General features: G+C 30.8%; 3 protein-coding genes across 7 annotated transcripts; 2 read left to right on the forward strand and 1 right to left on the reverse strand.

Moving 5' to 3' along the window:
- The first annotated feature begins 1,218 nt into the window (after positions 1-1,218).
- On the forward strand, positions 1,219-11,096 carry LOC141451253 (lon protease homolog, mitochondrial-like). Of its 2 annotated transcripts, none has more exons than XM_074122503.1 (17): positions 1,219-1,719; positions 1,884-1,972; positions 2,045-2,211; positions 2,466-2,713; positions 3,726-3,917; positions 3,991-4,206; positions 4,927-5,015; positions 5,105-5,244; positions 5,410-5,531; positions 5,806-5,966; positions 7,114-7,219; positions 7,306-7,473; positions 8,564-8,653; positions 8,744-8,909; positions 9,059-9,279; positions 9,552-9,716; positions 10,638-11,096. In XM_074122503.1, the coding sequence occupies exons 1-17, from the start codon at positions 1,312-1,314 to the stop codon at positions 10,788-10,790; spliced, it is 2,901 nt and encodes a 966-aa protein (XP_073978604.1). In that variant the 5' UTR covers positions 1,219-1,311; the 3' UTR covers positions 10,791-11,096. The 2 variants fall into 2 exon arrangements, with proteins under 2 accessions (XP_073978604.1, XP_073978605.1); XM_074122504.1 differs by having other exon boundaries at positions 2,529-2,713.
- Positions 11,097-11,785: 689 nt separating this feature from the next.
- On the reverse strand, positions 11,786-15,204 carry ttm50 (tiny tim 50). Of its 2 annotated transcripts, none has more exons than XM_074122519.1 (9): positions 14,925-15,204; positions 14,661-14,840; positions 14,458-14,570; positions 14,260-14,379; positions 13,986-14,093; positions 13,310-13,441; positions 13,097-13,220; positions 12,341-12,444; positions 11,786-12,191 (listed from the first exon to the last, which is right to left on the reverse strand). In XM_074122519.1, exons 1-9 carry the CDS (start codon positions 15,073-15,075, stop codon positions 12,099-12,101), a joined length of 1,125 nt encoding a protein of 374 aa, XP_073978620.1. In that variant the 5' UTR covers positions 15,076-15,204; the 3' UTR covers positions 11,786-12,098. The 2 variants fall into 2 exon arrangements, with proteins under 2 accessions (XP_073978620.1, XP_073978621.1); XM_074122520.1 differs by having other exon boundaries at positions 14,661-14,860; positions 14,925-15,063.
- Positions 15,205-15,232: 28 nt separating this feature from the next.
- ear (ENL/AF9-related super elongation complex transcription factor) lies at positions 15,233-24,323 on the forward strand. Of its 3 annotated transcripts, none has more exons than XM_074122506.1 (6): positions 15,233-15,429; positions 15,924-16,101; positions 17,977-18,200; positions 18,315-18,485; positions 18,601-18,747; positions 22,791-24,323. In XM_074122506.1, exons 1-6 carry the CDS (start codon positions 15,418-15,420, stop codon positions 24,159-24,161), a joined length of 2,103 nt encoding a protein of 700 aa, XP_073978607.1. In that variant the 5' UTR covers positions 15,233-15,417; the 3' UTR covers positions 24,162-24,323. The 3 variants fall into 3 exon arrangements, with proteins under 3 accessions (XP_073978607.1, XP_073978606.1, XP_073978608.1); XM_074122505.1 differs by lacking the exon at positions 15,233-15,429 and adding an exon at positions 15,503-15,700; XM_074122507.1 differs by lacking the exon at positions 15,233-15,429 and adding an exon at positions 15,698-15,840.
- Positions 24,324-26,605: the final 2,282 nt, after the last annotated feature.

Genomic DNA, 26,605 nt, shown 5'->3' on the forward strand with positions numbered 1-26,605 from the left:
TGGTAAAATATTTTCTAAAGCTATTCAGTATATAAAAAATATTTTAGAATTAAAACAACTATCTGAGTAGGCAGGTTTTCCAACTGGTTTTTCTACTTCTAACAGTTCATCAAATTATTGAGAAGACTAAGAAGTGTTAGATAGAAATCTTTATGGCACTGATTAATTAAACAAAAGCATTTGACTCCTGAAAACATGAGTATCTTCATGCCTGAGGAAGCAAGGTGTGAACAAGAAGGTCATTGATGTACAGCCAAAGCCTGGCAAGAATGTTGCTGGAAAAGTGAGATGAATTCTTATATTTGCAACGAGGTGTCAAGCAGGGCGACTGGGCTAAAAGAGAATGGGAATGGGCTAAAAGGGGCATATATATATTAACCTTATCCCTTGGAAATAAAAATGCCTCTCATCTTCAAGTCACTCAGAGAGCAATTGAAAGATATACTTTTAATCTTTCCTGCGGGACAAGTTAAAGTATAAAGAGTAAAAAAAAATGACGGGTTTAAAAGACATTATAAGGCTGTAAAGAATGAAATGGAAATGGGCAGGTTAGACTAATGATAGGTGGACAGTGAAGGCCACAGTATACCTTCCACTGAACCAAAAAAGAAGAAGAGGCAGACGGTATTTGAGATGGGGTGACGAATTGAAGCAGAGTGTGGCGTAAATTAGATGAGAACAGCTTGGCATAAGAAAAGTTGGAAGAAACTGAGATGTCTTTACCCAGAAATAGGCCGTTTCCAAATATTCGCATTCGCTTCTTGGGACTTTTTTTTTGTAAACACGTTTAGGGGAAAAATTGTATTTTTTTATTTTACTTTTGATATTTTCTTTTTGGAAAAATACTTTTTTATTTTTTAAGAAGAAATTGATAGGCTATGAATGTAGATTTATTGATGGAATTTCTCTACATTGGTCTTTAACTGTCTTAAAGTGAAATAGCTAAATTGAAAAATTACCTTAATGTTTTTAATAGCGAAGTTGTCAGTTAATAAAACTGGTCAGTTAATAAAACTGGTCAGTTAATAAAACTGGTCAACTTCTTGATTTGACTTTGTAGCAGATTTAATAATTAAAAACTCTTTCATTTTTTAGGGTTAAGTACGTAACGCATTTTTATTTAAGGAACAATTTTAAAGTGTCAGTAATTTAAATGGCAGCACGTGTAGGCGAATTGAATCAGGTCCCCTGACAAGGTTTCTTCAAGTTGAAGGGTACAAGTCTTTTAACCTTCCATAACCTTACTCTAACCTTCTATGTAGTTATACTTATTTTACAAAGCGATAAGTTAGCATTAGATCATTTTTCGTTATGTTTAAAAAGATTTGTTTTAAGTCTCCAAATTCCAAACAGATTCATAATATTTTGCGAAGAAGTTCCAATCAATATTTCGAATCTTCTGGCAAAGGAATATACAACCCAGTGTTAAAACATATTCCTAGAAAGCGTTTAAACAGTTCTCTGTTTCCACAAAGACTACTTTTTACTGGTTCAAGGTACGATATCCTTTTTTCAAGAAGCCTTAGTTCCCAGAAATCTGGCGATGGACCCGGTGACGAAGGAGGCAGTAAGCCACCTACCGATGAACCACCAGAAGAAGAACCAACTCCACAGACAACTTTACCAGCTTCGGTAGTAGTGCCGGAAGTGTGGCCCCAAGTTCCTCTTATTGCAATCAACCGAAATCCTGTTTTTCCACGCTTTATTAAATTAATAGAAGTAAGTTAACTTATTTTGTAAGCTTTAGCTTTTTAAATTAGTCGTCGGTCTCACAAAAAAATGGATAAGGAAATTAATTCAGGAGGTGAAAGCGTGCGATCAAAATCTTCTCTGTTATTTCCTTAATAGAATCTTATGCTAACCACCTTAAAATATTCTTACAGATAACGCACCCGGCTCTTATAGAAATCATTAGAAGAAAAGTTAGATTAAACCAACCTTATGCTGGTATATTTTTAAAAAAGAGTGAAGAGTAAGTTTTATCGATTTCAATTTCTCATGTATATATTTACATTTATCGATCAAACTAATTACTCATTTTCAGAAATGAGAAACAAGTTGTAGATAGTATTGATGAAGTTTATAAAGTAGGAACTTTTGGCCAAATACATGAAATGCAAGATCTTGGTGATAGATTGCGTTTAGTTGTTATGTCTCATCGAAGGATTAGAATTATAGGACCAATTAAAGATATGGATGAAGGACCTCAAGGTTAGAGCGAATATTAATTCTATTTGTTTTACCATCCTAGAATCCAGCCACTAGAAAATAAGATCCACATTAACATGCATGTTTCCTAATTTTATGCACGATTCCTTAAATTCTTTAATGTATTCGTTTCTGGGAAGCTTTTCATAATTTATTTTCAGTGCTTCTTTAGTAAATGACGCTTTACATGTATTATTAAATTCTTAAAAAAGTATTCATGTTGAAATACTAGTGGTTGTGTTTTGGGATTTTCATAGTACTAAAGCTGAAGTTTCCAATGTTAAAAAATGGCATCGATGTAACTCTTGACATGCCGGCAGAAACTAGAAGAAAAAGAACAAGTAGGAAGCTTAAAGAATTAGGCATAGCTTCTGATGGGAAAAAACAGACAGAGACACAGGAAACAAGGACTGAAAGAGCTTCATCAACCCAACCTCAGGGAGTAGTTATGGTGGAAGTAGAAAATGTTCAACATGAAAAATTTAAAACTACTGAAGAAGTTAAGGTACGATTGATAAAGTAGTTCTTTTTGATCCAGTAATTCATATCCGTTGATGTTGTGACAGTGTTTTTGACTATATTTTTGAATGACCACTCATTTGAGTGCTTAGAGTAAGTACAAATTATGAAAAAAGAGATCATTTTCTCAATATTCTTTTTTCCCCATCACAAACGAAAAATATTTGAACTTTTGCTATCTTTCGGAAGTGCCTATTATTTTGGTGACCCGAAAAACTTGTATTCCTACGCAATCGTAAACTGCAGAAGTCCTTTCTTTTTATTAATTTAAGGCACGCGAACATCTGAGGTTATTGGCGCCCAGAGCTTTTTTCAGTGCACTACCTAACTCCGGAAAGTGTTCTCTCGTTGCAGACAACACTGTCCATCACCGGACTGTAAGCTGTAAGAAGCTCCTAGGAAGAGAAAGTCTAAGGACTAGCAGCTGGATTCGAACCCGGGACCTCCGCGTTGGAATCCAGTATGTACTAACCACTGAGCTTATCTCTTCCCTTATTATGTTATTTTTTTAAGAGTCATTTCTTACTTTTTCTTCGCGTTTTTCGCGAAAAATATTCTAGTTATTTTTGTGAAACTTGCTATGATTCTGCAAATATTAAGTTTTTATGTGTTAGAGTCATTTTTCCATGACAGTTCAATAATTATTTGATGGAGGTTTAAATTAAGCATATCCTAAATTGCAATTTTAATGTAATAATTTCTTTATCTTTACAAATGGAAAATAAAAGAGCACGTTTCTCTTTACATTCGGTTTAAGACTTCACTTAATCGTTGGATACAGGAATTTTTAAGTGCTTGTTTCAAATTTGGTCAGATGTGGTCTAATTAATTTCAATGAGGTTATGTTATGTATACCAGTTAGTAAGAATACCTGGTTATCAGCCTGCATTAAATACCAATCCGTTAAAAATTCTTCGCAAAATATTGTTTATTCATTTATACTTTTATTTTGCATTAATGCAAATCTATTCTTAAATAAATTAATCATTTATTTTCAGGCCCTCACTCAAGAAGTAATAAAGACAATTAAAGATATCATAAGTTTAAATCCATTATACAGAGAATCTCTTCAGCAAATGTTACATCAAGGGCAACGAGTTGTTGATAATCCTGTGTACCTGTCAGATCTTGGTGCGGCATTGACTGGAGCAGAAGCTGCTGAACTGCAAGCAGTAATGGAAGAAATGGATGTATGTCCTAATTGTTTATATGTTAAAAGTATGATCAAGAGTATATTTCTAAAACTGTCTGTTCCCATTTTAGATTCCTAAACGATTGATGCTTTCTTTGTCGTTACTTAAGAAAGAATTAGAGCTTAGTAAATTGCAACAAAAAATCGGCCGTGAAGTAGAAGAAAAAGTTAAACAACAGCACAGAAAATATATCTTACACGAACAATTAAAGATTATAAAAAAAGAATTAGGATTGGAGAAAGACGATAAAGATGCTATAGAAGAAAAATTTAGAGAAAGGATCAAGGTAAAATTTTATAATAAAGTTAATATTGAAATCAATAAGTTTGCCAATAATTTTGCTGACAAATTAAAATGGAAAATTAAATTTAATTATAAAGTCAAAATTATGTGTTATGGCACACTTGCAATTGTTACGTGGTATGTGGTACTAGTTCTCTGTGTTCAGTTTGCTAACCTTTAAGGTTTTAAATTATACTAACCCTAACTATAACATTATATTTTATTTCTTCACTCCTGAACCTATTGTTTCCCAAAATGTATGGGAGAATTTCTTTAGAAAATAATATAAAAGAAGAGTAAAAGTGTTCTAAGATTTGTTTATCATCTACATTTAAGGTAAGATAAAATCTTGAACGATGAAATCTAGCCCTAACGTTTCTTTAGAGAGTCAAGTGGTAAAAGGTTAAATATAAAACATTAAGGCCAAGGAATGTTGAAGTGTTTTTTTTTTTTTAATTATAGTAATGTAGTAATTAATGCACTTACTAATTACAATATAGTGGTTCAAAAGAGTTTATAAACTCTAAATAATGGCTGTTTGCTCAGAGCCCAAAGGAAAAACTAAACTAAAGTTATGGAAACCATTTTGTTTTTCTTAATACATATAGTACGTGTATTTGAGCTTTATATTTAAAGTTCAATTTATGATATTTTGGTAAACATATGCAAGAAGAACTCAGCAATTCTTTAATTACATTATTTTGTTTTTGTTTATCTATTATAGAATAAAAGTGTACCGCAAGCAGTGATGGAAGTGTTAAATGAAGAATTAAATAAACTCGGTTTCTTAGAGAGCCACTCGTCAGAATTTAAGTACTTTCATTTTTTTAAAAAAATTTTAATTCATACATATAATTATTCAATCATTACTAATGTTTGTTTTTTTAATCATAATTTATTAGTGTTACACGAAATTACCTAGACTGGCTTACGTCCCTTCCTTGGGGTGTTACTAGCAGTGAAAATTTAAATTTAAATCAAGCAATTCATATTCTTGATGAGGACCATTATGGTATGGAAGATGTTAAGAAAAGAGTTTTAGGTGATTATTTTCGACTTTTCAATCTATTTAAAAGTGGTTTATCCATAAAATTTGTGTGTATTATCTTTTTAAATACTTTTTTCCATTAAATTTTCACTCATTCCCATGTCCCATGACTATGAATAGGTATCAAAACAAAGTGACTAATATTTTTATTTTTTGCAGAATTCATTGCTGTCAGCCAGTTAAAAGGATCAACACAAGGAAAAATTTTGTGTTTTTACGGTCCACCAGGTGTTGGTAAAACCAGTATAGCTAGATCAATTGCCAGAGCATTGAACAGAGAAGTATGCTAAATTCTATTATCTCGATATAATATGATAATTAAAATTTAATTACAGTCGTGATCCCCAACTAATTATCCAAGAAATCTGAACTTCGATCATACACTTCTCTTTTAAGGCGCGCCAACATCTGAGGTCATTGGCGCCGGAAGAAATACCCACTCAATTATCTGATTGCAAATCACTAAGCTATTCCTTCCTCTAATGGTGTATTATTAGGTAATTAATTATCAAAATTATATCAAAGCGTTGTCATTAACTTCATCAACTGCATTAGTATTTTAGGTTTAGTGTTGGTGGAATGACCGATGTAGCAGAAATAAAAGGACACAGACGAACTTATGTTGGTGCTATGCCTGGTAAAGTCATCCAGTGTCTTAAAAAGACTAAAACTGAAAATCCACTTGTCTTAATCGATGAAGTGGATAAAATTGGCAAGTACGTTAAATGTAGCAATTGTTAATTATTTTTTATTTTTATTTTTTATAAATTTGCGACCAGCAAATGTGATGTTATGTAATGTCTTGAATGGAGATTGGAGAAGGCACGCAGTGGCGACACTCCATTAACGTGAACAGATCATTATACTGTTATGAGGAGAGTAGGTCGCGGGGCCATCTTCTCTTCAATCTCCTTGGAGGATTACCTGGTAATGTGGAAGAAGATAAGTGTTCAGTTAAAGGATTAGGATGAGCTCCTGTAAAGAAATGAAATTTTAAGAAACGAGTTTTAGTAAGGTCGTTAATGAAAGGGATGTTAAGGTGAGGTGAGATGAATGGTGAGGTTAGAAATAAAGAATGGAGCGTTAAGAAGTTCTCGTAGTATTTTTGATTGTAAAGTCTGAATGCGTAAAGAATTGGAACGTTTAGTCGATCCCCATACTTCAAAGCCGTATGACCAAATAGGTCGCAGTAACAACAGGTATAAGAGTCTTTTGTTTTGTAGGTTGAGTTTAGATTGTTTATCAAGTAGTCTGGCGAGAATTTTTGTAGCGTTGGTTAGTTTCTTGTCTTTTCAGTCTAGTATGGGGATTCCTCCATATGATGGGGTTAATATTAATTTGAAAAAGTATTCCATAGAATATTAAGGATTCAAATTGGCGAGGAATCGGTTTATGGTCCGATTCTTCACCAGTTTGAATCCTTAATATAAAATTTTTACAGTCACTAAAACCAATATAAATTTATTCCATAGAATTCTTCCATTCTTAGAATTTTTTTTTTTTTTTGTTTTCTCCAGTGACTACATTCATTTATTTATTTATTTATTTAAAGCGCCCGGAGCTTTTTCCAGTGTACTACCGGCCTCCGGACAGTATTCTCACGTTACAGACAACACTGTCCATCACCGGACAGTGAACTGTAAGAAGCTCCTAGGAAGAGAAAATCTAAGGGTCAGCTACTGGATTCGAACCCGGGACCTCCGCGTGGGAGTCCAGTATGCTAACCTCATAGCTAATCCCTTCCCTTACATTTTTTTATTATACTTACAAACGTCAATATTACAAATAATTCTTTTAATTTTTTTCTTCACATCATTTGTATTGCATGTATGTATATTACAGATATTTTTATCGTGTTTTTAGAGGGTTCCAAGGTGATCCTGCATCAGCTTTGTTGGAAATGTTAGACCCTGAGCAAAATGCAAACTTTCTTGACCACTATTTAGATGTACCAGTTGATTTATCTAAGGTAGTTAGTAGTAAAAATAAAAACCAAAGATTTACTGGAAAAATTCAAAGCAGAACAAAATAATAATATATATTTTTTTTTAATAGGTTTTGTTTATATGCACGGCAAATGTTGTTGACACAATACCTGAACCACTCAGAGACAGAATGGAAATGATTGATGTATCAGGTTATGTAGCTGAAGAGAAACTTGCTATTGCTAAACAATATCTTTTGCCGCAAGCTATGAAGGAATCAGGACTAACAAACCAACAGGTTACATTTCGCTCTTGTATATTAAAAATTATGTTTAGTACTTTGGTTTCCTTTTCATCTTTTTTCTGAGTCCACTTAAGAAGAAATATTGTAACTGTGCTAGAAGAAGCCGTTTTATTCTATTCAGTTTTTTTATTTTCTCTAAGCAGCTCTTAAGATTTGTCTTTAAATTTAAGCCCAATAACTTCAGTTGAAACATTTTTCTGAAAAAAATCCATTGAGGCACTTTCTTGAGAGGAGGGTTAGACTTCTCTCTGAAGAGCTATTTCATTTTAATGTAATGAATTAACATATATTTAATATTTAATCAATAAACCAAATTTGAAGGAAGAGCAACTTTACTCTATGTTACTAATACTATCGGTTTCCAAAAATGATTTTATTAAACTAAACATATATCTCCTTAACACAAACTTACTGTTTAAAAAGTTATTTACTAAAAGTTTAAAAGGTTGAATTGATTAAATAACAAAAATTACACAAATCAGCTTTGCCCAACATTAAATTCATACTAAAGTTCCTAATTTCAGTTATATAGGAACGTACGAACAGATTAACTTTGATTAGAGTTAAGGTTATTAAACTATTCGTGCATTGCTTTTTTAAAAAGATGGATGTTCTCATTAGATTTTATTTAAAATAGTTAAAGTGAAATGTACTGGGAAATTTAAAGTTACTACTATTTGGTAAAAATTATAGTTTACTAGAAAACCTTCCCACAAACTTAGTGTTATTAGAAAGTCGTGTGAGTATGCTGATTAGATTTTATTTAAATTAGTTACATTGGAATGTACTGTGTAAAATTTACTACTTACTATTTGGTAAAAATTATAGTTTACTAGAAAGCCTAACTACATACTTAGTAGTATGAGAAAGTCGTGTGAGTATGCTGATTAGATTTTATTTAAAATAGTTAAATTGGAATGTACTGTGTAAAATTTACTACTTACTATTTGGTAAAAATTATAGTTTACTAGAAAGCCTAACTACATACTTAGTAGTATGAGAAAGTCGTGTGAGTATGCTGATTATTTATTCAATTCCAAGTGCCGTATTTATTTGAATTAAATTTGATAATCCTTATTTTCAGATCAGCATTAAAGATGAGTCTCTTAACACTCTAATAAAAGCATATTGTCGGGAAAGTGGTGTAAGAAATCTTCAAAAACATATAGAAAAAGTAAATATTAACTATACGAAATCTTTTTTTTTTTTTAGTATTAATTTAAAAATATTTAAAAAGTACAACTCATTTTTTTCATCATTTCAGGTAACTCGAAAAGTGGCATTTAAAGTTGTAAAGAAAGAGTCTGAAAAAGTTGTTGTGACTCCAGATAATCTACAAGACTTTGTAGGCAAACCCATGTTTACCCATGATAGGTTATATGAAGTTACACCACCAGGAGTTGTGATGGGCCTAGCTTGGACTGCTATGGGTAAATCAAAATTTCATTTTTTCCTTAAATTAAAATTTCCGCTAATTTTTTCATATAGATTTTACTTAAAATTTGCAGAATTATATTTGGAAAAATGTTTATCAACACTATTTATAATCATCTATTCGCTTTTTATTTTTATTTTTTAGGTGGTTCAACACTATTCATTGAAACTGCATTGCGTAAATTTCCAGCTGAGCTAGTCACATCTGATAAAAGTGAAGGTTCTTTAGAATTAACAGGTCATCTTGGGGATGTAATGAAAGAATCAGCTCGTATTGCGTTAACTGTTGCCAGAAATCATCTTAAACTAGAAGAACCAGAAAATCGATTTCTTTTACAAAATCACATACATCTCCATGTTCCAGAGGTATATCAACAATATGGCATCTTTCAAAATTTGATTTAATTTACAATTAATTATAGCGAAAACTGTATTTTGTCTTAATAATCGACAATAATTCAATATCATCGTACTTCAACTCACTATCTAAAATTTTCATTATTTTCTTATAAACCAGCAGATTTACTTACCATTTCTGCAGCTGTACTCTCGTTGGTTTGAAACACGTAACTCCTCAGTTTAAATGGTGCAAAAAAACAAAAACAAAAGATAAGTAATTATTAACCTTCTAATTTCAGGGTTCTACACCAAAGGATGGTCCCAGTGCTGGCGCTACAATAGTAACTGCTCTCCTTTCTCTTGCCAAAAATAAACCCATTAGGCAAAATGTTGCTATGACTGGTGAAGTATCTCTAAATGGTAAAATTATTCCTGTTGGCGGTATTAAAGAGAAAACTATAGCGGTAAGCTCACATTCATCTGTTATTATTATTAATTAATACATTTGGTGAATGCAACATCACTTCATTAAAAATCTAATTTGTTTTAGAATCTCTGATTTGATTAGCGTAAAAATATTGAAATTTATATTTCAGAAATATGATTTCAATTACACATAGTATACTAAATAAGTCACGTACCAAAATATAGCATAAAAAAGACATTCTCCTTAATATACTTAAAGACAATCACATTTCGTCAACATTTATCTTAACAGTGTATTTACTATTACAACCAAATAAGGACTAAAGTTCAAAATTCAACAGTACAAATGGACATCAAAGAACTTAATTAAACCAACTTTATAAATTGCAACATTCACAAATTAAATAAAACCAAAATAATAGTGAATTTTATCCAAGGTAAACCTTACAGCATAATATTCACTACGTAACAAATCTCTTAGACAAAGGTCACTCTTACAGTAAGTGTAGTGCGAGTTCAGTAACGTAAGTGAAGTCGAAATCTCTTCACAAACCTGATTAAAATCTACCTCTAGAGATGGCTGAAAGTTCGAAACCGGTCAGGGATGCAATAGGCATGCGTGCTGTGACTTATAAAATCCAAGATAATTTAAAACGTCGCCTGTTATTCTTACATTCTTCTAGATTGTATCTGAATAGTTTTAGGCGAAATACTTGCCTATTAAGCCTCCATATTTGTTTCATACATAACGCAACCACTGGTTCTGAGTGGTTGGTTCCAGTTTCAGAATCTGGATTTTCTAGATTGTGTAAAAATTTGTGCAAGTTCCATTACAGCTTTGGTGAATCGATTTTATTGATTTTTTTTTTAATATAAAATGTATAACTGAAATTTCTAAAATGAATTTTAGTTTAGTCTCTCAAAACATTCCAAAATTTTCAGAATAATTTCTGTTGCAGGCTAAAAGAGTTGGAGTGAATTGTATAATTTTACCTGAGGAAAATAAAAAAGACTTCAATGATTTACCTAAGTATATTACAGAAGGGTTAGAAGTTCATTTTGTTAATCATTATCGAGATGTATATAATATTGTATTTTCACAAACAAAGTGATTTATAAATGTTAAACCTTTCTGAACGGTATATGCTACCGATAGTAAAATGTGTCTCCAAATTTATTTACATATAATAGTGAGGAATGGAATTTATTTATTATAGAAATTGAAAGAAGAGTGCTTCATCATTTTAGTGTTGCAAAAAAAAAAAATTAAAATTAAGAAAGAAAACAAAAAATAGCATCACCCACAATTTGTACGTTTGTAATATTTGTTTTATTTAAGGTAAGTTTACTATTTTTTGTACCAAAAGAAAACAAACAACAAAACTATATTAAAGTTTAATGAGTAAAACCTAATAAAATCTAGTTCACTTCTTTTCATATCTAATAATTTTTCTAAAAAATTGTTAGAAATTTTCATTGGGTAAAAGGAGCATATAGGAAAATAAATATTTATATTTTATTTAACCATCCAGTAATAAAGCTTCTTAACTTATTCACTTATTAGGAACAGCTTCTGTAAATAATAATTTTCCTTCACAGGCTATCAAGGGTTTTGACTTTGAAGTTCCTAAAGAACTTCATTAGTATGTATGTTTTGGTAGCTGATTGCTCTTAATTTGCCCTAATCTGGTTCCCACCCTTAAATGATTTTTTCCATACAGGCTCATTTCTAGCACTCGAAATTGAGTAATTATCTCACATTTTACATCAGCTTCCTTCTATAAAAGTGGGATAATCTCCAAAAAATTTTAGTGATAAAGAGTTTCAAGAATTTTCAATATTGCTGAGAGATATTAGCTTTTGTCACGATAAATAAAATGAGTAGCTAATAATCGTTTTCATAAGTGGCATTACAATAAAAAAAAACTCATGAAAATATATTACAAAAATTTCAACAACTCTTTCCTCAGCTCCTGTCAAGTAAATCATCTATGAATGGCAAGAAAGGAAAGAAACACAAAATTTGGGGAAAAACAAATGAAAATTCCAAAAACTGTAAGTTGAATAACATTGAAAAATATCCTGTTGAACTGTTACATTACATAAGTTTAAGATTAAACTCATTTTATTTATTTATTTATTACATACGAAAAATTTACTTGAAAATTATAAAAAGAAAACAAATTACTAATGCTCAATTTAATTTCATCAATTTTAAAAAATAATTCTATAGTGGAAAAAAATTTATACAAATCAAAAATTGATGTACATAATTTACAAAACAAATACAAAAACAAATTATGGAGTTTGATTGCACTATGCACTTAAACAGGTAACTCATGCTTCTTAGACAGATTTTGGTCCTGTAATTGCACGAAATCTTTTTCAGTTTCAATATTTGAAGCAATTTATGTACATAACTATCTCTTTAAAAAGTGATTAGGCCATCTTGATGCCAATGATGGATTCTGCCTTTTTTGTTGTTCAAATTTTTCTTTTTCTTCCATTTGTTCCTGCAAATAAAGATAAGCCTTACTATTTGCAAACAATATAAAACATTGAAATATATTATGTAAATTCATTATCTAATTAAATCCTACAGTGCCTAATTGATAGGATACACCAAACAAATAAAAAAATGCTACAATAATTATATGCTTACCAAAAGTTTCCGCTGATTTTCTCTGAATGCTTCTACTGGGTTATCAAACTGCCTATAATAAACTAGAACGTCTCTTACATCTTCTACATTGTTAGCAGCGATAGCTGAAAAAAAAAAAAAATCAAAAAGCTATTTTTTATAAGCTTATTAATTACAATGCTTTCCGATTCTTTAATGCAGAGATGCTTTAATAAGTACTCACACAACCTATGCACTTAAACAGGTTTCTTTAAAAAAAAATGTACAACTTTAAATAATTCATAACTCATCCTTAATGTCCAAGACTCTATTGATATTATTCAGAAGTTGATTAACAGACGAATAAAAAGTTTAAGTTAAAGAAACAAACCAAGAGGAGGATGATATTAACCAAAAACATATTGAACTTTGTTTAAAAAAACACCATTTTGTAGCTTAAAATAAAAAAATTAATATCTTCGGTGCTCATTTATGGAACTAAGGGACTACCCATTTCTCAAGGTATTTTAGAACCCGCGGGTATACCTGCCGAACATCATCGGCACCCTTTATACCATTCCTGAAAAGAACTTCATAGATGTAACTATATAATTAGGTTTAGGGACGAAGAACAAAAAGATCTATTAAAGAGGCATATTCGTAACACGATCAGTAGGAAGAACTAATATTAAATTTACAATTTGTAAATATTGTTGAATGAATATCAATCTAAATTATTATTCGACTTGTTTTACAGTGAATCATGCGATAAACTTTACAATTACTATGAATACTCACTTCGTAGAAAAGCAGCTAAATCAACCAGAGTGGTATCGTCGTCGTTTCCTTTCCATCGAGGTATAAGAAATGTGTTGTTTCTATGTAACTTTACTGAATTAGAATTCCAATCAACTACGATGACCTTTTAAAAAAATAATAATAATAATTACAAACTAATCAACTCAAAAGGGTAAAAAATACTCATAAAATCACGTATTAAAACAAAGTTACCTTTTTTAAATCTCGATTTAAACAATCAAGATTCTTTACATGATGGCCATCAATAAAATCAGTAGCATCTCTGACCAATCGATACATTATATAACCATTTGGATCTAAGGAGTCCAGTATGGGAAAAACAGTCTGAAAATTAACAAAACTAAAAGTGAAATCACTTTCTCTTACTGATTTTACACTTTCTGTTAAAGGTATGACTTTTAATTCAAAATTTTTACTGCATGGTAAGCAAGACTTCAAAACCACTTGCCACCTCGAAACTTCAAAATACATTTGTTTCCGGAAAAGTTACTCTCAAAAGTAAATGTTCACATGATGAGGCTCAAAAATAACAATAAACTATTATAAGAGCAGCTGCAACAGAAGAGTCAAAAACGGAGTATCCGAGGCGCCAGACGCTTTCCTCTCTTCCTAGAAACCCTGGGGAAGGATTCTCTAGTATTCCTATTCCTAAATACCTTGGAGAACTAGGGTCGCAGAATATCATGGGGAGGGTAAGTTTTGACAAGTTGCCTGTAAAGATGATGTGAAAGATTCAATAAAAAATTATTGATTGAAAAGTAGTTAGGTCTGCAATACTAAATAACATGCTGATTTAAAAGCCTTAAGAGAAAACTAACAATAAAAGTACAAGGATTTAAAAGCGATGAAATCTCCCATCTCTACTAACCATGCCTTGTTCAGCAGTGTACACCACAATCTCAAACGTTGGTGGGCCTACTTGTTCCAAGAATTTATCAACACCAGGTCTTTTCTTGAATCTCCATCCCGTCTGGTACTATAATAATACAAATACTAACATTGTATTCAATTTAATTTTTCCGACGATGAATTAATCAAATAAAATAATTTTATAAACGCCGAAGATTAAATTAATATTCCTTTTTAACATGTGAATAATCAACAATTAAATTTATTGTTTGTAACATTAAGTGACATCTTACAGTCCATTCAGGATGTACTAGAAGGTCCGTCATTTCAAGTACCAATGTATAAGGTGGCTGTATATATGGGTAAGTCAATGGATCAGGCAACAATTTATCTCTAGAGGGTTCCTTTATCATCTAGAAAAAATATCAATGATTTCAAAACAGTTAATTTCCAAAATATCCTTAGTAAAGATTTTAATCCTTGAAACAGACCTTATTGTAATATTCTATTTGTGATATCATCCTCCGAAAAAACTGTTGTATCGCAGGTAAATGACTAAATTCATCTTCAACTATTTTGCCGTTCTCATCAACAAGAGGACGTCCTGAGAAGTAAAACGTGAACCCATGTCAGAATTAATGGAAAAGGTGTACACGTTGAATTAAAAGTACAATCTAGTTTTAAAATAGCACACCTAATGCATAAGCTGCAGCACCGCCACAAAAAGCAACCATTCCTCCAAATGCTATTGAGAGAATTTTCATTTTTTTCCAGTATTCTTCTCTACTTTTTTGATTTTTATCTTCCTCTGGTGGTGGCTTATCATATATACCTCCCATTGATGATCTTATTTCCGGCCATTGCACTTTACTCGCTAGTAATTTAAAAAAGTAACTACAAAATGCATTAATAAACTAATTATTTTTCAACAATGGAACGATTTGAACGAATAACTTACCAAATGTTCGCTTGTAAATAAAAGATGATGATGGGTTACTTAAAACTTTTACAAAATTGGGGTTATTAACTGCCAAAAGATTTGTTGATATTCCATTGTAGGTGCAAATTTTCGATACAAAACGAAAGCTTATTAAACTCCTGCTAGCCATAATACTTATTCAGAAAACATAACCTCCTGTGCAGTGACTACATTTCGTACTTCATTGTGAAGGTATAAACTGGTTACCCTACCGGACCGGTAGGTCGTTTGAGTTCCCTCGTATTTTCAATTGTTTTCTTTTTATTAGGTTGACAGCAGTGCTTGTAGTAAACATGGCGACGGTAAACAGGTGATACCTTCCCAAATAAACTATTTTTATCAAAATGGTAGTTAGCTGCTGGCCTCTTAGGGTTCACAATTTCCCTTCCTCATTACAATTTAAAAAGAAATTGCATTAAAATATCGCGGACATCTTACAATTATGAGGAAACATATCCATTCAGTATAGGATATGGCGTATTCGGTAAGTTGGATTTTTGCGCCATGGTTTTTTTAATCGAATAACAAATTGCCTCAGGCAAAACTAAACTGGTTTTATACCATTTGTTTTTGTAATGAATGCTTTAGTTCCACAAGCCAATCAGTGTGTCGTATTTGAATTGTTATTTTATGTATAGTTAGTTTCGCTCTTAAAGTGATCAAAACGATGGAAGGTTGGATTGTCTTCATGATGAATCGCATTTGGGTCTGCAGATACATAAAAGAATAATTAAAGAAATATGGATAAATCATATGTAAGATAACCATTCATGTAGGTTATTGAATCTGTAAATTATTACTAAAATGTAGGTAAAATATAAGTGTGTCAATCACGGACTCAGGATACAAGTTGATTTTTATTCCGATCCTTTATTCTTCCATTTTATTCATGAGAGTTAGTAAATTTAAACATGAAATTAATTGACCGTGACAATAAATTTTAATATTCTTAATTCTTTTTTGATTTATCTGTTGTAGTGTGTGCGAGTACAATTTGAAATAGGACATGAAGCAGTTATAAGAAACAAACGTACACCAGAGGGATTCACTCATGATTGGGAGGTATTTGTACGTGGGGCCGACAATGCCGACATTCATCACTTTGTTGAGAAAGTAGTATTTCAACTCCACGATACATTTCCTAAACCAAAAAGAAGTAATTACTTGTAGTTTATTTTATTTTATTTATTTAATTATTTTTTTGTAGCATATTCATTTATTCAGAAAAGCTTTAGATGATTGCTTTTTATACAGTCACAATGGTTGTAGTTCCTTACTTTCTTTGTTAAGAGGGGTTCGAATCTTTTTATAGAAAAGTAATATTTAAAAAAGGAATCCCTTTTTGATTTCTCTTCAGAAGTACATGTAGCTAAAGAACTACTGAAAGGGAAATGATTCTTACGATTTTATCCTGCGCATTTTTAAATAGAAAATTGGCAGATTTTTATCTGAAAGTTAAAAATAAAAAGGTTATGCCTTTGCTAAGGATCGCAGGTAAATGAAAGAGAATAAGTGGAAGATTGCTTTTTCTGTGAGTTTCTATCGCTTTGATTATTTTTTAATCTATCAAGGAATTCTATGACTTATTTCTGTTAACGCAATTTTTAAATTTTATGACAAATATTCTTTCATTTGAAGAATACTTTAAATATTATTTTCAAGCTTCAGAAGCTTGTTTTGCTTGTTCAAATTTGAAGGACTTTGATTTTTTTAGAAGATATTGACTGTAAATTTGAAACTAGTGGCACATTTTTAATATCTATCCTTTGTTTTGGAGAGAAATTAAATTAAATGATCCTGATGCCTTTAAATTAAAAAAATAAAATAAAAGCGTGTTTGACCGAACGTAGTTCACCACTTCTGATGAAGACTGATGGTACCGTAATGAATTTTTCTTGTAATTTTTAGAGGCAAACATTCTGTAAAAATTGCACTGTCTATGCTTATTTTTAAATGACAAGAAAGCTCTTTGGTAGTATTCACTCGGGTATCTTTTCTTTGTCCCAATATTAGTGCAAACTGGTTCAATTAGGAAAAGGAAAAAAAAAAAATTACAAATTAATTAACAATCTCCAAGTAGTCATTAATAATCAGTCAGGTTTTGTAACTAGAAAATCTCCACTACAGTGGCTTTACCACATAATATTTACAAGAATGGTTTTTATTATTGTTTTCTTTAACATTGTGGTCATTATTAATGAGAAAGTGTTTGCACTTTATAGGTTCTACATACCCATCATTTCCTCGTCGAGTTCCGCATATTTTTGAATTTTATCAGTTTTCATGCTTTGAGTGCTATAGTATTGGAATATCATTGTCAACGAAAAAAGAGCGCCAACATTTCTTGAGTTAGCGACGTCTCATTATGTGTTAGTAAGTCGAGAATACATGCATCTTTCTCTATTAGCCACTCTCATCGGTAACCTGTTCTGCTGGCATCCGGTTACGTACATTATGTTGTTCTGTTCCATTGATGCAAGTTAGTCGCTAGAAAATACACTTTTTTACGTTGAACTTAAAGTTAATCTAAGAGCAATATGCAAGTTCGAATCGAATTCCTTCTTTTAATGTATGTATAACAATGTGGTAATTTTTAATTATACTTCCAAACTCCCTCTAAAAAATGTGTACATATCAATTGTTGCATCGCTAACTGAACATATTTAAATGTGTCTTTATGGGGAATCCAGTAAACTAACCACTGAGCTAATCCTGACTCTTTTACATTATTATTTTTTTTTTTTTTTTGGCGCATCAACAGCTGAGGTTATTAGCGCCCGGAGCTTTTTCCAGTGCACTGCCGGCCTCCGGACAGTGTTCTCTCGTTACAGACAACACTGTCCATCACCGGACAGTGAGCTGTAAGAAGCTCCTAGGAAGAGAAAATCTAAGGGTCAGCTGCTGGATTCGAACCCGGGACCTCCGCGTGGGAGTCCAGTATGCTAACCTCATAGCTAATCCCTTCCCCTTTTACATTATTATTGTTATTATTTTCGTTGTTGATAGTAATTATATTTTTCCTCTGTCTTAGCAATCAAGCAGCCGCCTTATACTGTTAAAGAATCAGGTTATGCTGGTTTTAATTTGCCAATCGATATTTATCTGAAAACAAAAGATGAAAATAGAAAAGTTAGATTTTATTACGACTTGACGTTACAAAATAGCGGGCCTCGTATTTCTAATGTGGTTAGAGAAAAGGCTGATTTTTCCAATCCGGCTGAAGACTTTCGCCGCAGATTGATTAGAGGTGGAGGGGTAAGTAGGATTCTGAAAATTTTCTTACTTTATAGGTTAATAAATTAACATCTACCTTAGTATTTTTAAATGATGGCTTTTCTTAAATATTTATTTTTATTTTATTATTTTCAGATCGGCGTTGGAAATGAAGGTGTTAGTACAGTTCCTGAAAAAACTCCCCATAATAATAATGTCTCAAACAGCCATCTAGAAGATTCTAAATTATCTTCATCACCTCATCCAACAAAACCAAAAGTTAACAACAATAATGGAGAACAGCAGCCAAAGAAACATAAACCAAAGGTAAACCAATCTTTTAACTGTACTGCTGAGGAAGTTCTTTTTGTTTAAATCACTTGTTGAATAAGCAAAGATCTGTATCTAAAAGATCATTGGTATTATATTACTAATTTTTTAGGAAAGTCTCAAATCTGAGGATTCCAAAGTTAGCAATTCGTTTGCGGCACTATTTGGGCCACCTATCAAGACTGTTAAACATTCGCCTAATCCGACTAAGCCTCCTTCTAGGCCGCCCTCAAGTTCGTCAGATAAACATGAAAAACAGGTAAGCCTAAAATGTCATAATCCGTTAAATGTTTTTGTGCAACAAAAATTCGAGGTTTCACTTAATAATATTTTAGGGCCTTGATTTTACACATTTATCAAGCTTGTTTTTCTTACCATTTTGGAATTTCATCCGTAATAAGAAGTTGATTTATCTGTAGATAGAATTTGACTTCCACTGGTATCTCAGACCAGTACTAATTAATGAAAGTCAAAATTTGTTATACTAAACTAATAAATGATCATCTGGTAGTGGATGAAAATCCGAAGCTGATCAGAAATAAGAAAGAACAAAACAAAATCTGCGACTGTGACAGATAAAAATCAACGATATCCAAGATTGTCAAACTACATTTTCAATTTTTGACAGGCTCACAAAAAATAGAAATTGATTACATTATTAAAACTAGTACATTTTAATAATACTTCTCTAGATTTAAATTATCGTATCTTTCCCTTTTCAAATTGATAATTTAAAAGTATTTCTACAAATTTAATATATTATTAATTAATTTTTATAATAAGAATTACTTCTTTTAAATTACGAGCTGCATGCAACTTTAGTATTAATAGTCTTATTTTATTATTTTCTTAACATTTTATTTAATTATTCTGAAATGATTATTGAGGTGTACTTTGAATTGATGGCAGGGCAATTTTTAAACAGAAAAACAAGAATTAGAAGAAGTTTATGTTAAAAAAATTGTCAATGATTATAAGGTAAAACTAAATATTTTACCAGTTCTTCCTAAAGTCCCTCTCTTAAAAAATATGGATGACACACAGAATTATGCACTTAAATGCATACAAAGCATAGTAAGAAATTTTCAAATTTATTAATACTGAACTATCCCAGATAATGGACGTCAGAACAAAGTCGCGTATATATAATGTTTTCTGTTTTAATGCGAGAACCCCGAAGTACGACCCACAATTTTGTTTCGTAATGTTCTGTTATATATGTATATACGCAGTCAGTATATACGATTTAAAACTTTTTGTTTGAAGTCAGTCAGATATGAAAAACAATAAAAACATTTCTCGGTAAAAGTAGGGAAAAATCACTCATACTTTAAAATTGTAGTCAATCGTTCTTCTGTCAAAATACGAAATTTTTAAGACTGAAGTATTCTTTTCAATTCTTCTTGAGTATATCTTTTAAACGTTACTATTATCAATTCTGAAATACTCCAAATGTTTTGGAAATGCTTGAAATAATATTTGGTAACCTCGCTTTTCGTCTGTAGCTACAAAAAAATTTAAATAAAGACCGTTCTTCATTAATAACTTCAATTGGTTTGAACTCTGGTTTGAATCCAGCTACCCTCCTTTAAATTTTATCATCCTTAAAATTCACTGTACGATAAAGGACAATATTGTTTTTACGAAAGAATACTTACCTTTGGCTGCAGACAGATAGTATAGTACAGTAAAGGCGAGATTTTCTAGTTTCTTTCTTCTAAGTGTTTTATAGTCAGTTATAGTTATTTCAGTATTATGTAATTGGTATTCGTTGAATTTTCTGAAATTTGAAATAAGAGAGAAGCACTTCCTTGAAAAGAGCTCAAAATCACTTTTTCTGTGGAAAATGTTTCAAATGAAAGTGATAATAATAACCTTTTACACTGTATGTTTTTAATAAAATACATTTTAAGAAAATTGCAAATAACGGGAAATTAAATTATCACAAGTCGTACTTTTGATGATTTTGACTAAAACTTAGGATTATTTCTTCTCCTTTTTTTTTTTTATTTTCGACAGATTTTTTTTATTTTTGTTTGTCAGAAATTTAATAAATTTGCTATTAAAACTCCAAAATTAGTTTTACCGAAAAAGTTTTAAGTAACTATTGTAGATTTCCCTGTAATCTTGCAGAATAAAGCAGTTAAATGATAAGGATCTATGAGTAAGACTTGGTGTATAAGTTAATGTTGATATCAAGTGAACTTAACTGTCTGAAGAGGGGATATTATAGCTCAAGGGAGGGATTTGCAAGCGTCAGTTATGCGGTATTCTTAGTAAAACAATGAGCGTTCTCTTTTTGTTACTTTTTATATGTTAGTGGTTCGCGTAACATTTTATATATAAAATATTAGGTATCGATGTATAAAACAATCCTCTTGTTCACTTAACACAGAAAAACTATGGTGTATTTATTTTACTAAATTAATGTATGGTTTCAATTTTAAAAATTAATTGTGAGTAATATATATTTTTAAAGGAATGGAAATTAATATGTAATATTTGAAAAAATAAGACAAAAAATTTTTTTTTTTTGTGATTTGCCACAGCATTAGTAATCTTTAATGTATTAATACTTTAGTTTTAAGAATTTTCTTGATACTTACATTGTTTAAAATATTACCGCCACAGAATGTTTTCTCTTTAAAAGATAGATCCTATTCCGCCCCACCCAGTTACTTAGGAAATGATAACGTCCAGCTTCCACTGTATTAATTGATGTTTATAGCTAGGTCTTATCTTTTATACTCTTAAATCTTTGCGCATTTTAATATCTTTCTTAGAATTATTAAGTATAAATATTATTTGTAACTGTTTTGATATTAATCAACTCTGCATTAATATTCTTTACTTATTATAAGTTATTTTCTTATAAAAGTTAATAATTATTCCATTAATTACGCCGTATTATATTTTTAGTTCAAATTTAATAATCTTAATTATTCTTTTACTAAATTGCTTCTACTGAATTTAATTAAAATGTTTACTTATTTATTTTCACTAACCCCTTGTAAGAAATGTGGTGGTCGTGCAGATTTATAAGTTTGAGTTTTCAGGAAATAGGTTTTGAAGACCCAGATGGCGCAAAAGAGTTTTTAAAATAGTGGTTTGTGACCTTACGCTTTTGTTTGTGGTCTCTCCTATTGTTTTTTTATCCTTAAAACTTCCTTTATTAGAGTGATCCTTTATTGAAGCCAGCTAATTTGAGTTGTGGCAAATAGAGTTTTCCGTGAAAGCTAAGATAGATTCCCTGCTTACGAAAAAATTACTATATTGACGTGAGGTTATACTATAAAAATAAAAGGTTATTGTTTTTTTGTATCCCTGGCCGTTTTCAGATTTACATGCATTATCAAAGGTAGAATAATCAGTTTGTTGTTGAAATTTCAACTTCACTTACGTTACCATCTCTCTGACGGTATGACTGATTGACTGACTTACACTTATCATCAAGTGTAGTGTGAGACGGTAACGTAAGTGAAGTTGAAATTTCAACACCAAACTGGTGATAATGTTGCATGAAAGTCTGCAATAATCATGCGTGCTTCGACGAATAAAATTAAAGATATATTCCCAGTAATTGTAATTCAGCGATCAAGGATGGTTTTGACAACTTAGCGTAACTAGACAGTTCTCGATCTAGTCCAATTAGCCGAACAACCATCACACTCACATATAAATATTATTGATTAATACACACTCCCTGATCATCACAACCCATGAAAAGCCTGGACCTCAGCCACAACAGCTTTCCACCTTTCACGGTCCCTCGCAGCCGTTCTCCAATCTTGCAGGCCGACCGCCTCAATATCTTCCTCCACGTCCCTCAGCCATCTCAGCCGTTCCGAAATACCCTTCTCTTTCTTGTTACAACCAAATATTTGGATTTCTGACAGTTAACCTTCAATCCAAACTCTTTGGCCGCTGCTTCAAATTATTAATTAATGGACGCCTATATTCTATAGCCAGCGATACATATATAACATACGTAGGTCTATAATAAATCTTAAGGCCAAAGCATTTGGTAAAACCCTAACTTTAAGATCATTTATCATTTAGGAGACGTGAGCTAATCGTTGGAAAAGATAAACATGTGAGTTTTCATAAAAGATATATAACCGTTTTCTTAAAACTATTAATAAATAACTTCTATGACAACTAAAAGAAGTTGCGAGACTTATTTGCCACACTGGATATCTATCTCTTTTGTAGGCACAACTGGAGATGAGAATACTAAAGTGTTACTCATATTGGGTAAATAATTTAATACTGTTTTATTATAAATTTTTGTTTGCTTAACAGGTTAAAGAATCTACAAAAGTACCAAAACACAGTCCACACAAAGAGAAAGATAAAGAAAAAGATAAGGAAAGTAGTAGCAATAGTAATTCAACTAAAAATCGTGATAAAGATACTGATAGAGTTAATATTAAAGAAAAAGAAAAAACTAAAGATAAAGAACAGCATAAAGAAAATAGTAAAGATAAATTAAGTAAAAAACAAAGTTCTCCATTACCTCAGCCAAAAGACCAAGTAAAAAAAGATGAGAATAATAAAAAACAATTAAATCCTGATGAATCAAAAGAAAAATTAAATACATCAAAACTAGAAACTGTAAAAAGTGAGAAAAAGCATAAAGAGAAAAAGAATAGGGAAGAAAAAGAAAAAAAAGATACACATAAAGAAAAAGAATCAGAAAAAAAGGATACTGAAAAGATAAAGCCTGCAGAAAAACTTGAAAAAAAAATTGAAGCAGTAAAAGAAACAAAAGAGGTTAAAGAAAAAACTAAAGAACATTCAAAAAGGAATTCAGTAGATAAAGAAGGGAAAAAAATAAAAGTACACGAGAAGGAAAAGGAGAAAGTGCACGATATTGAGAAACCAAAACATAGACATAAGAAGAAGGATAAACACAAGAAAAATGAAGAAAGAGGCAAGAAAAAGGAGAAAAAAGAATTGGAGAAATTAATGAACAAATCTCCACCAAAACCAATCAGTCCACCACCAAAATCACCTAGCCCGCCACCGCAGCGGACAAAACCATTAAATCTCTTGATAAAAGAATTAGCTGATAAAGATTTCGATACAGATTCTGATTTATCTGATATTGAAAGGAAACCAGAGTTGAGAGCATTATCACCTCTGTCACCACCACCGCCTCCTCCACCACAACCTCCAATACCTGTTCCAATAAAAGAGGAAGAATTTAAGCCAGTTGTGGTTAAAGAAGAGAAAGAGAAGAAGCGCAAAGAGAAAAAGCCAAAAGGTGAAAAAGAGGAAGGTAAAAAAAGAAAGCGCAAAGCTAAAGATAAGGAAGAGCCCAGCCCAGCTAAAATGGTTAAAGTTGAAACGAAAGAGGAACAGGATGATGAAGTAACAAGTCCACCCTCACCAACACCACAGCCATCAACGCGAAGGCAACAGTCTCAGCAACAACAGCAACATCAAACATCGCCGCCTCCTCCACTCTCTGATGATTACGTTACCCAATTAAAAGATCTGCAACGTAGAATTATGACAATTGAAGATAATGCTGAATTACAAAGAGTTGTACAAGTGGTCTCTGAAACTGGACAATATGTGATTACACAAAGAACTTTTGATTTTGATTTAGTTACACTTGATCCAAGCATTATCAAAAGATTACAAGATATATTAATCACAGCTTCGTGATAGCAATATTTATTTTTATTTTTGGCTTATTTTTAAGTATTGTACATTATGTATATAATTTGTTTGTTTTTTTTGTTTTTTTTAAATAATGCTTTTCGGTTTGCTCAATTATTATTTTCTTCTTGTTTTCAATTAAATTGAAAATATAATTTTTAATTTTCAGTTTTTTTGTTATAATTTGTAATTTTTATTCAATTTAATGTATAATTAATTTGTATACTATTTTAGGGAAAACAAAGGAATTAGTGGATAATGTAATATAATTTGCTTTTTACGAGGCAAAAAAGTGCTCTTTATGTTTTATCTTGTTCACAGGAATATTTAAGTCAGTTGAGTGGTTGTGATTTTAGTTTTTTTTTTTTTTTACTTATTTGTTTTCAAATCTTGGTCGTATATTGAAATTTGCTTTTCTAAACTACTGGGGCAATTATCGCACTATTTCTTTTCTGATATGCTTTTATTACTATCAGTGCGCACTTCTTTTAATGCAGCCGAATTTTTTTTAGGAACTGAATACGGCTAAACGGTAGGTTGATGGACCAAGACCTTTCTTAGGGGCCTAAAATTTTTTAAGATATGTTTTTAATGTTATGACAGTTTCTCCGGGATACCATAGATAAAATGTTTCATTATCCTAAATCAATTGCATTCATGTTAAACTTTTCAAATGTTCATGTTCAGCAATTACCTTAGCGAGACACTTAGCAAGTTTATGAGTTTTGCAAATTACATTTAACATATTAGAAACTTTCCTTAATCTTACTGTATAGTTAATTTAACCAAATATTTGAAGCTGGCATTGAAGGTTCTTATCCATCACATATTTTTATTATTAAAAGTACGTGTTGTATTGTAAATTTATTTATTTCCATTTTATTTTTTCAAAGACCAACAGATATAAAAGAAAAATCCTTTACCAACCAAAATTCCTTAATTCGGTAGGCTTCAAAATTCAGTCTTTAACATTGTTATGTTTGAATTGATAGTTTTATCTACCATGTAAAATTGATATTCCTGATTTCTACTATTCAGTTCCTGCTATAATTGCTGCTTTTTTTTTTTGACGTATCACAATTCATCAAAGTGATTTTGTAATAAATATGTAAAATCTAAAGACCTCTTAATTGTGTGGTTAAACTAAGAATATTTACATCACCTTGCTTTTGAAAAGCTAACTAGACCATCTTTTGTAATAAAGGACCAAACCTCTATTTTTAGATCCTTTATATTTAAAATAAATTTAATTAATATCATCTTCATTTTAAAATAAATAAGCTGGTGCGATAATTATTCCTAACAGTAGTTTTATTAGGTGTACCTGCCAAAATTAGGTTATTATTTAATTTTTATTCATAATAAAGAATTATTTAATTTTGTCATTATCATTTAGTTGATTTAGAAAAAAATTTATAAAAGTTATCATATTTGTTGTTTTATTTATTAAAATTGGTAATACTGTATTTGTATTATTATTTATTTTAATTTAAAAAAAAATAAATAATACAGTAACTTTGATTTTTGATCCATTGAAAAAAATTTAATAAAAAAAAAGAAAAATTGAGCCTGTACCAATTATTGCATGGAGATATTGTCATTTTTAAGAATCCCATTTCATTTAAAAACTAACTATTGAAGTGGACATTTTCAAAACGACAATCACGTATTTAAAAAAAATCACGGTTTTGTTCAATCGCATAGAATTATCCGTGAAATGTCTGTGTTAAGATTAATGCCCCATTTTAATTAGTGTGTAAAGAAATGGGGCTTTCAGTAATTATAAAGTCGTTTCTATAAATTTAGAAAAACTTGTTTCATCCTTTTTTTTGGCATTTTATTTTATTTTTTTCTTGTAAAAATAAAAATGTTCAAATAAGCGAAATCTAACCCCAAAAAGTACGATATTTTAGTTAAAATTCAGTTTCCTACCCAATTTAAAAGTCTTGTGATAAAAACCAGAAGAATCTCTGAAAACTGAATAAATACTTAATTCTATACTATTAACTGGATGGTAAATAATTCTCCTCAGTTTTTCAAAAAGCTACGGACAAGTTTCTTTTCAAAAATAACCCAAGTATTCTAAATTTATTTATCAAGTTACAGGAATGTAGGTAACAAATCTTCTGATCGATCAACAGTATTACAGACTTTCGTAAATATATTGATACTCAATATATCTCCTCAAATTTTTCAACAAGGTTTTTTAAAGTTATCCATTTCCGACATTTGTCGGAAGCTTACAGAGATTTTGTTTCATTAATGTTAAGATGATACATATTTTATTTACTCTGTTTCTAGTTCTCAAAAATCCTAGCTTTTGGAAAACTAATGCTGCTTCCGCTTTTTGTAAAATTTCTTAAAAGTAGCAGAAAATCATTTTAACTACGAGTAATAGGAAAAATTCTCATCTCGAAGAGATATGTCCTTTATTTGTTTTCAACAAAGTT

The sequence above is a fragment of the Rhodnius prolixus genome, unplaced genomic scaffold (genome assembly GCF_049639745.1).
Source record: "Rhodnius prolixus isolate KJV_2025 unplaced genomic scaffold, Rpr scaffold_8, whole genome shotgun sequence".
NCBI classification, from domain to species: domain Eukaryota; kingdom Metazoa; phylum Arthropoda; class Insecta; order Hemiptera; family Reduviidae; genus Rhodnius; species Rhodnius prolixus.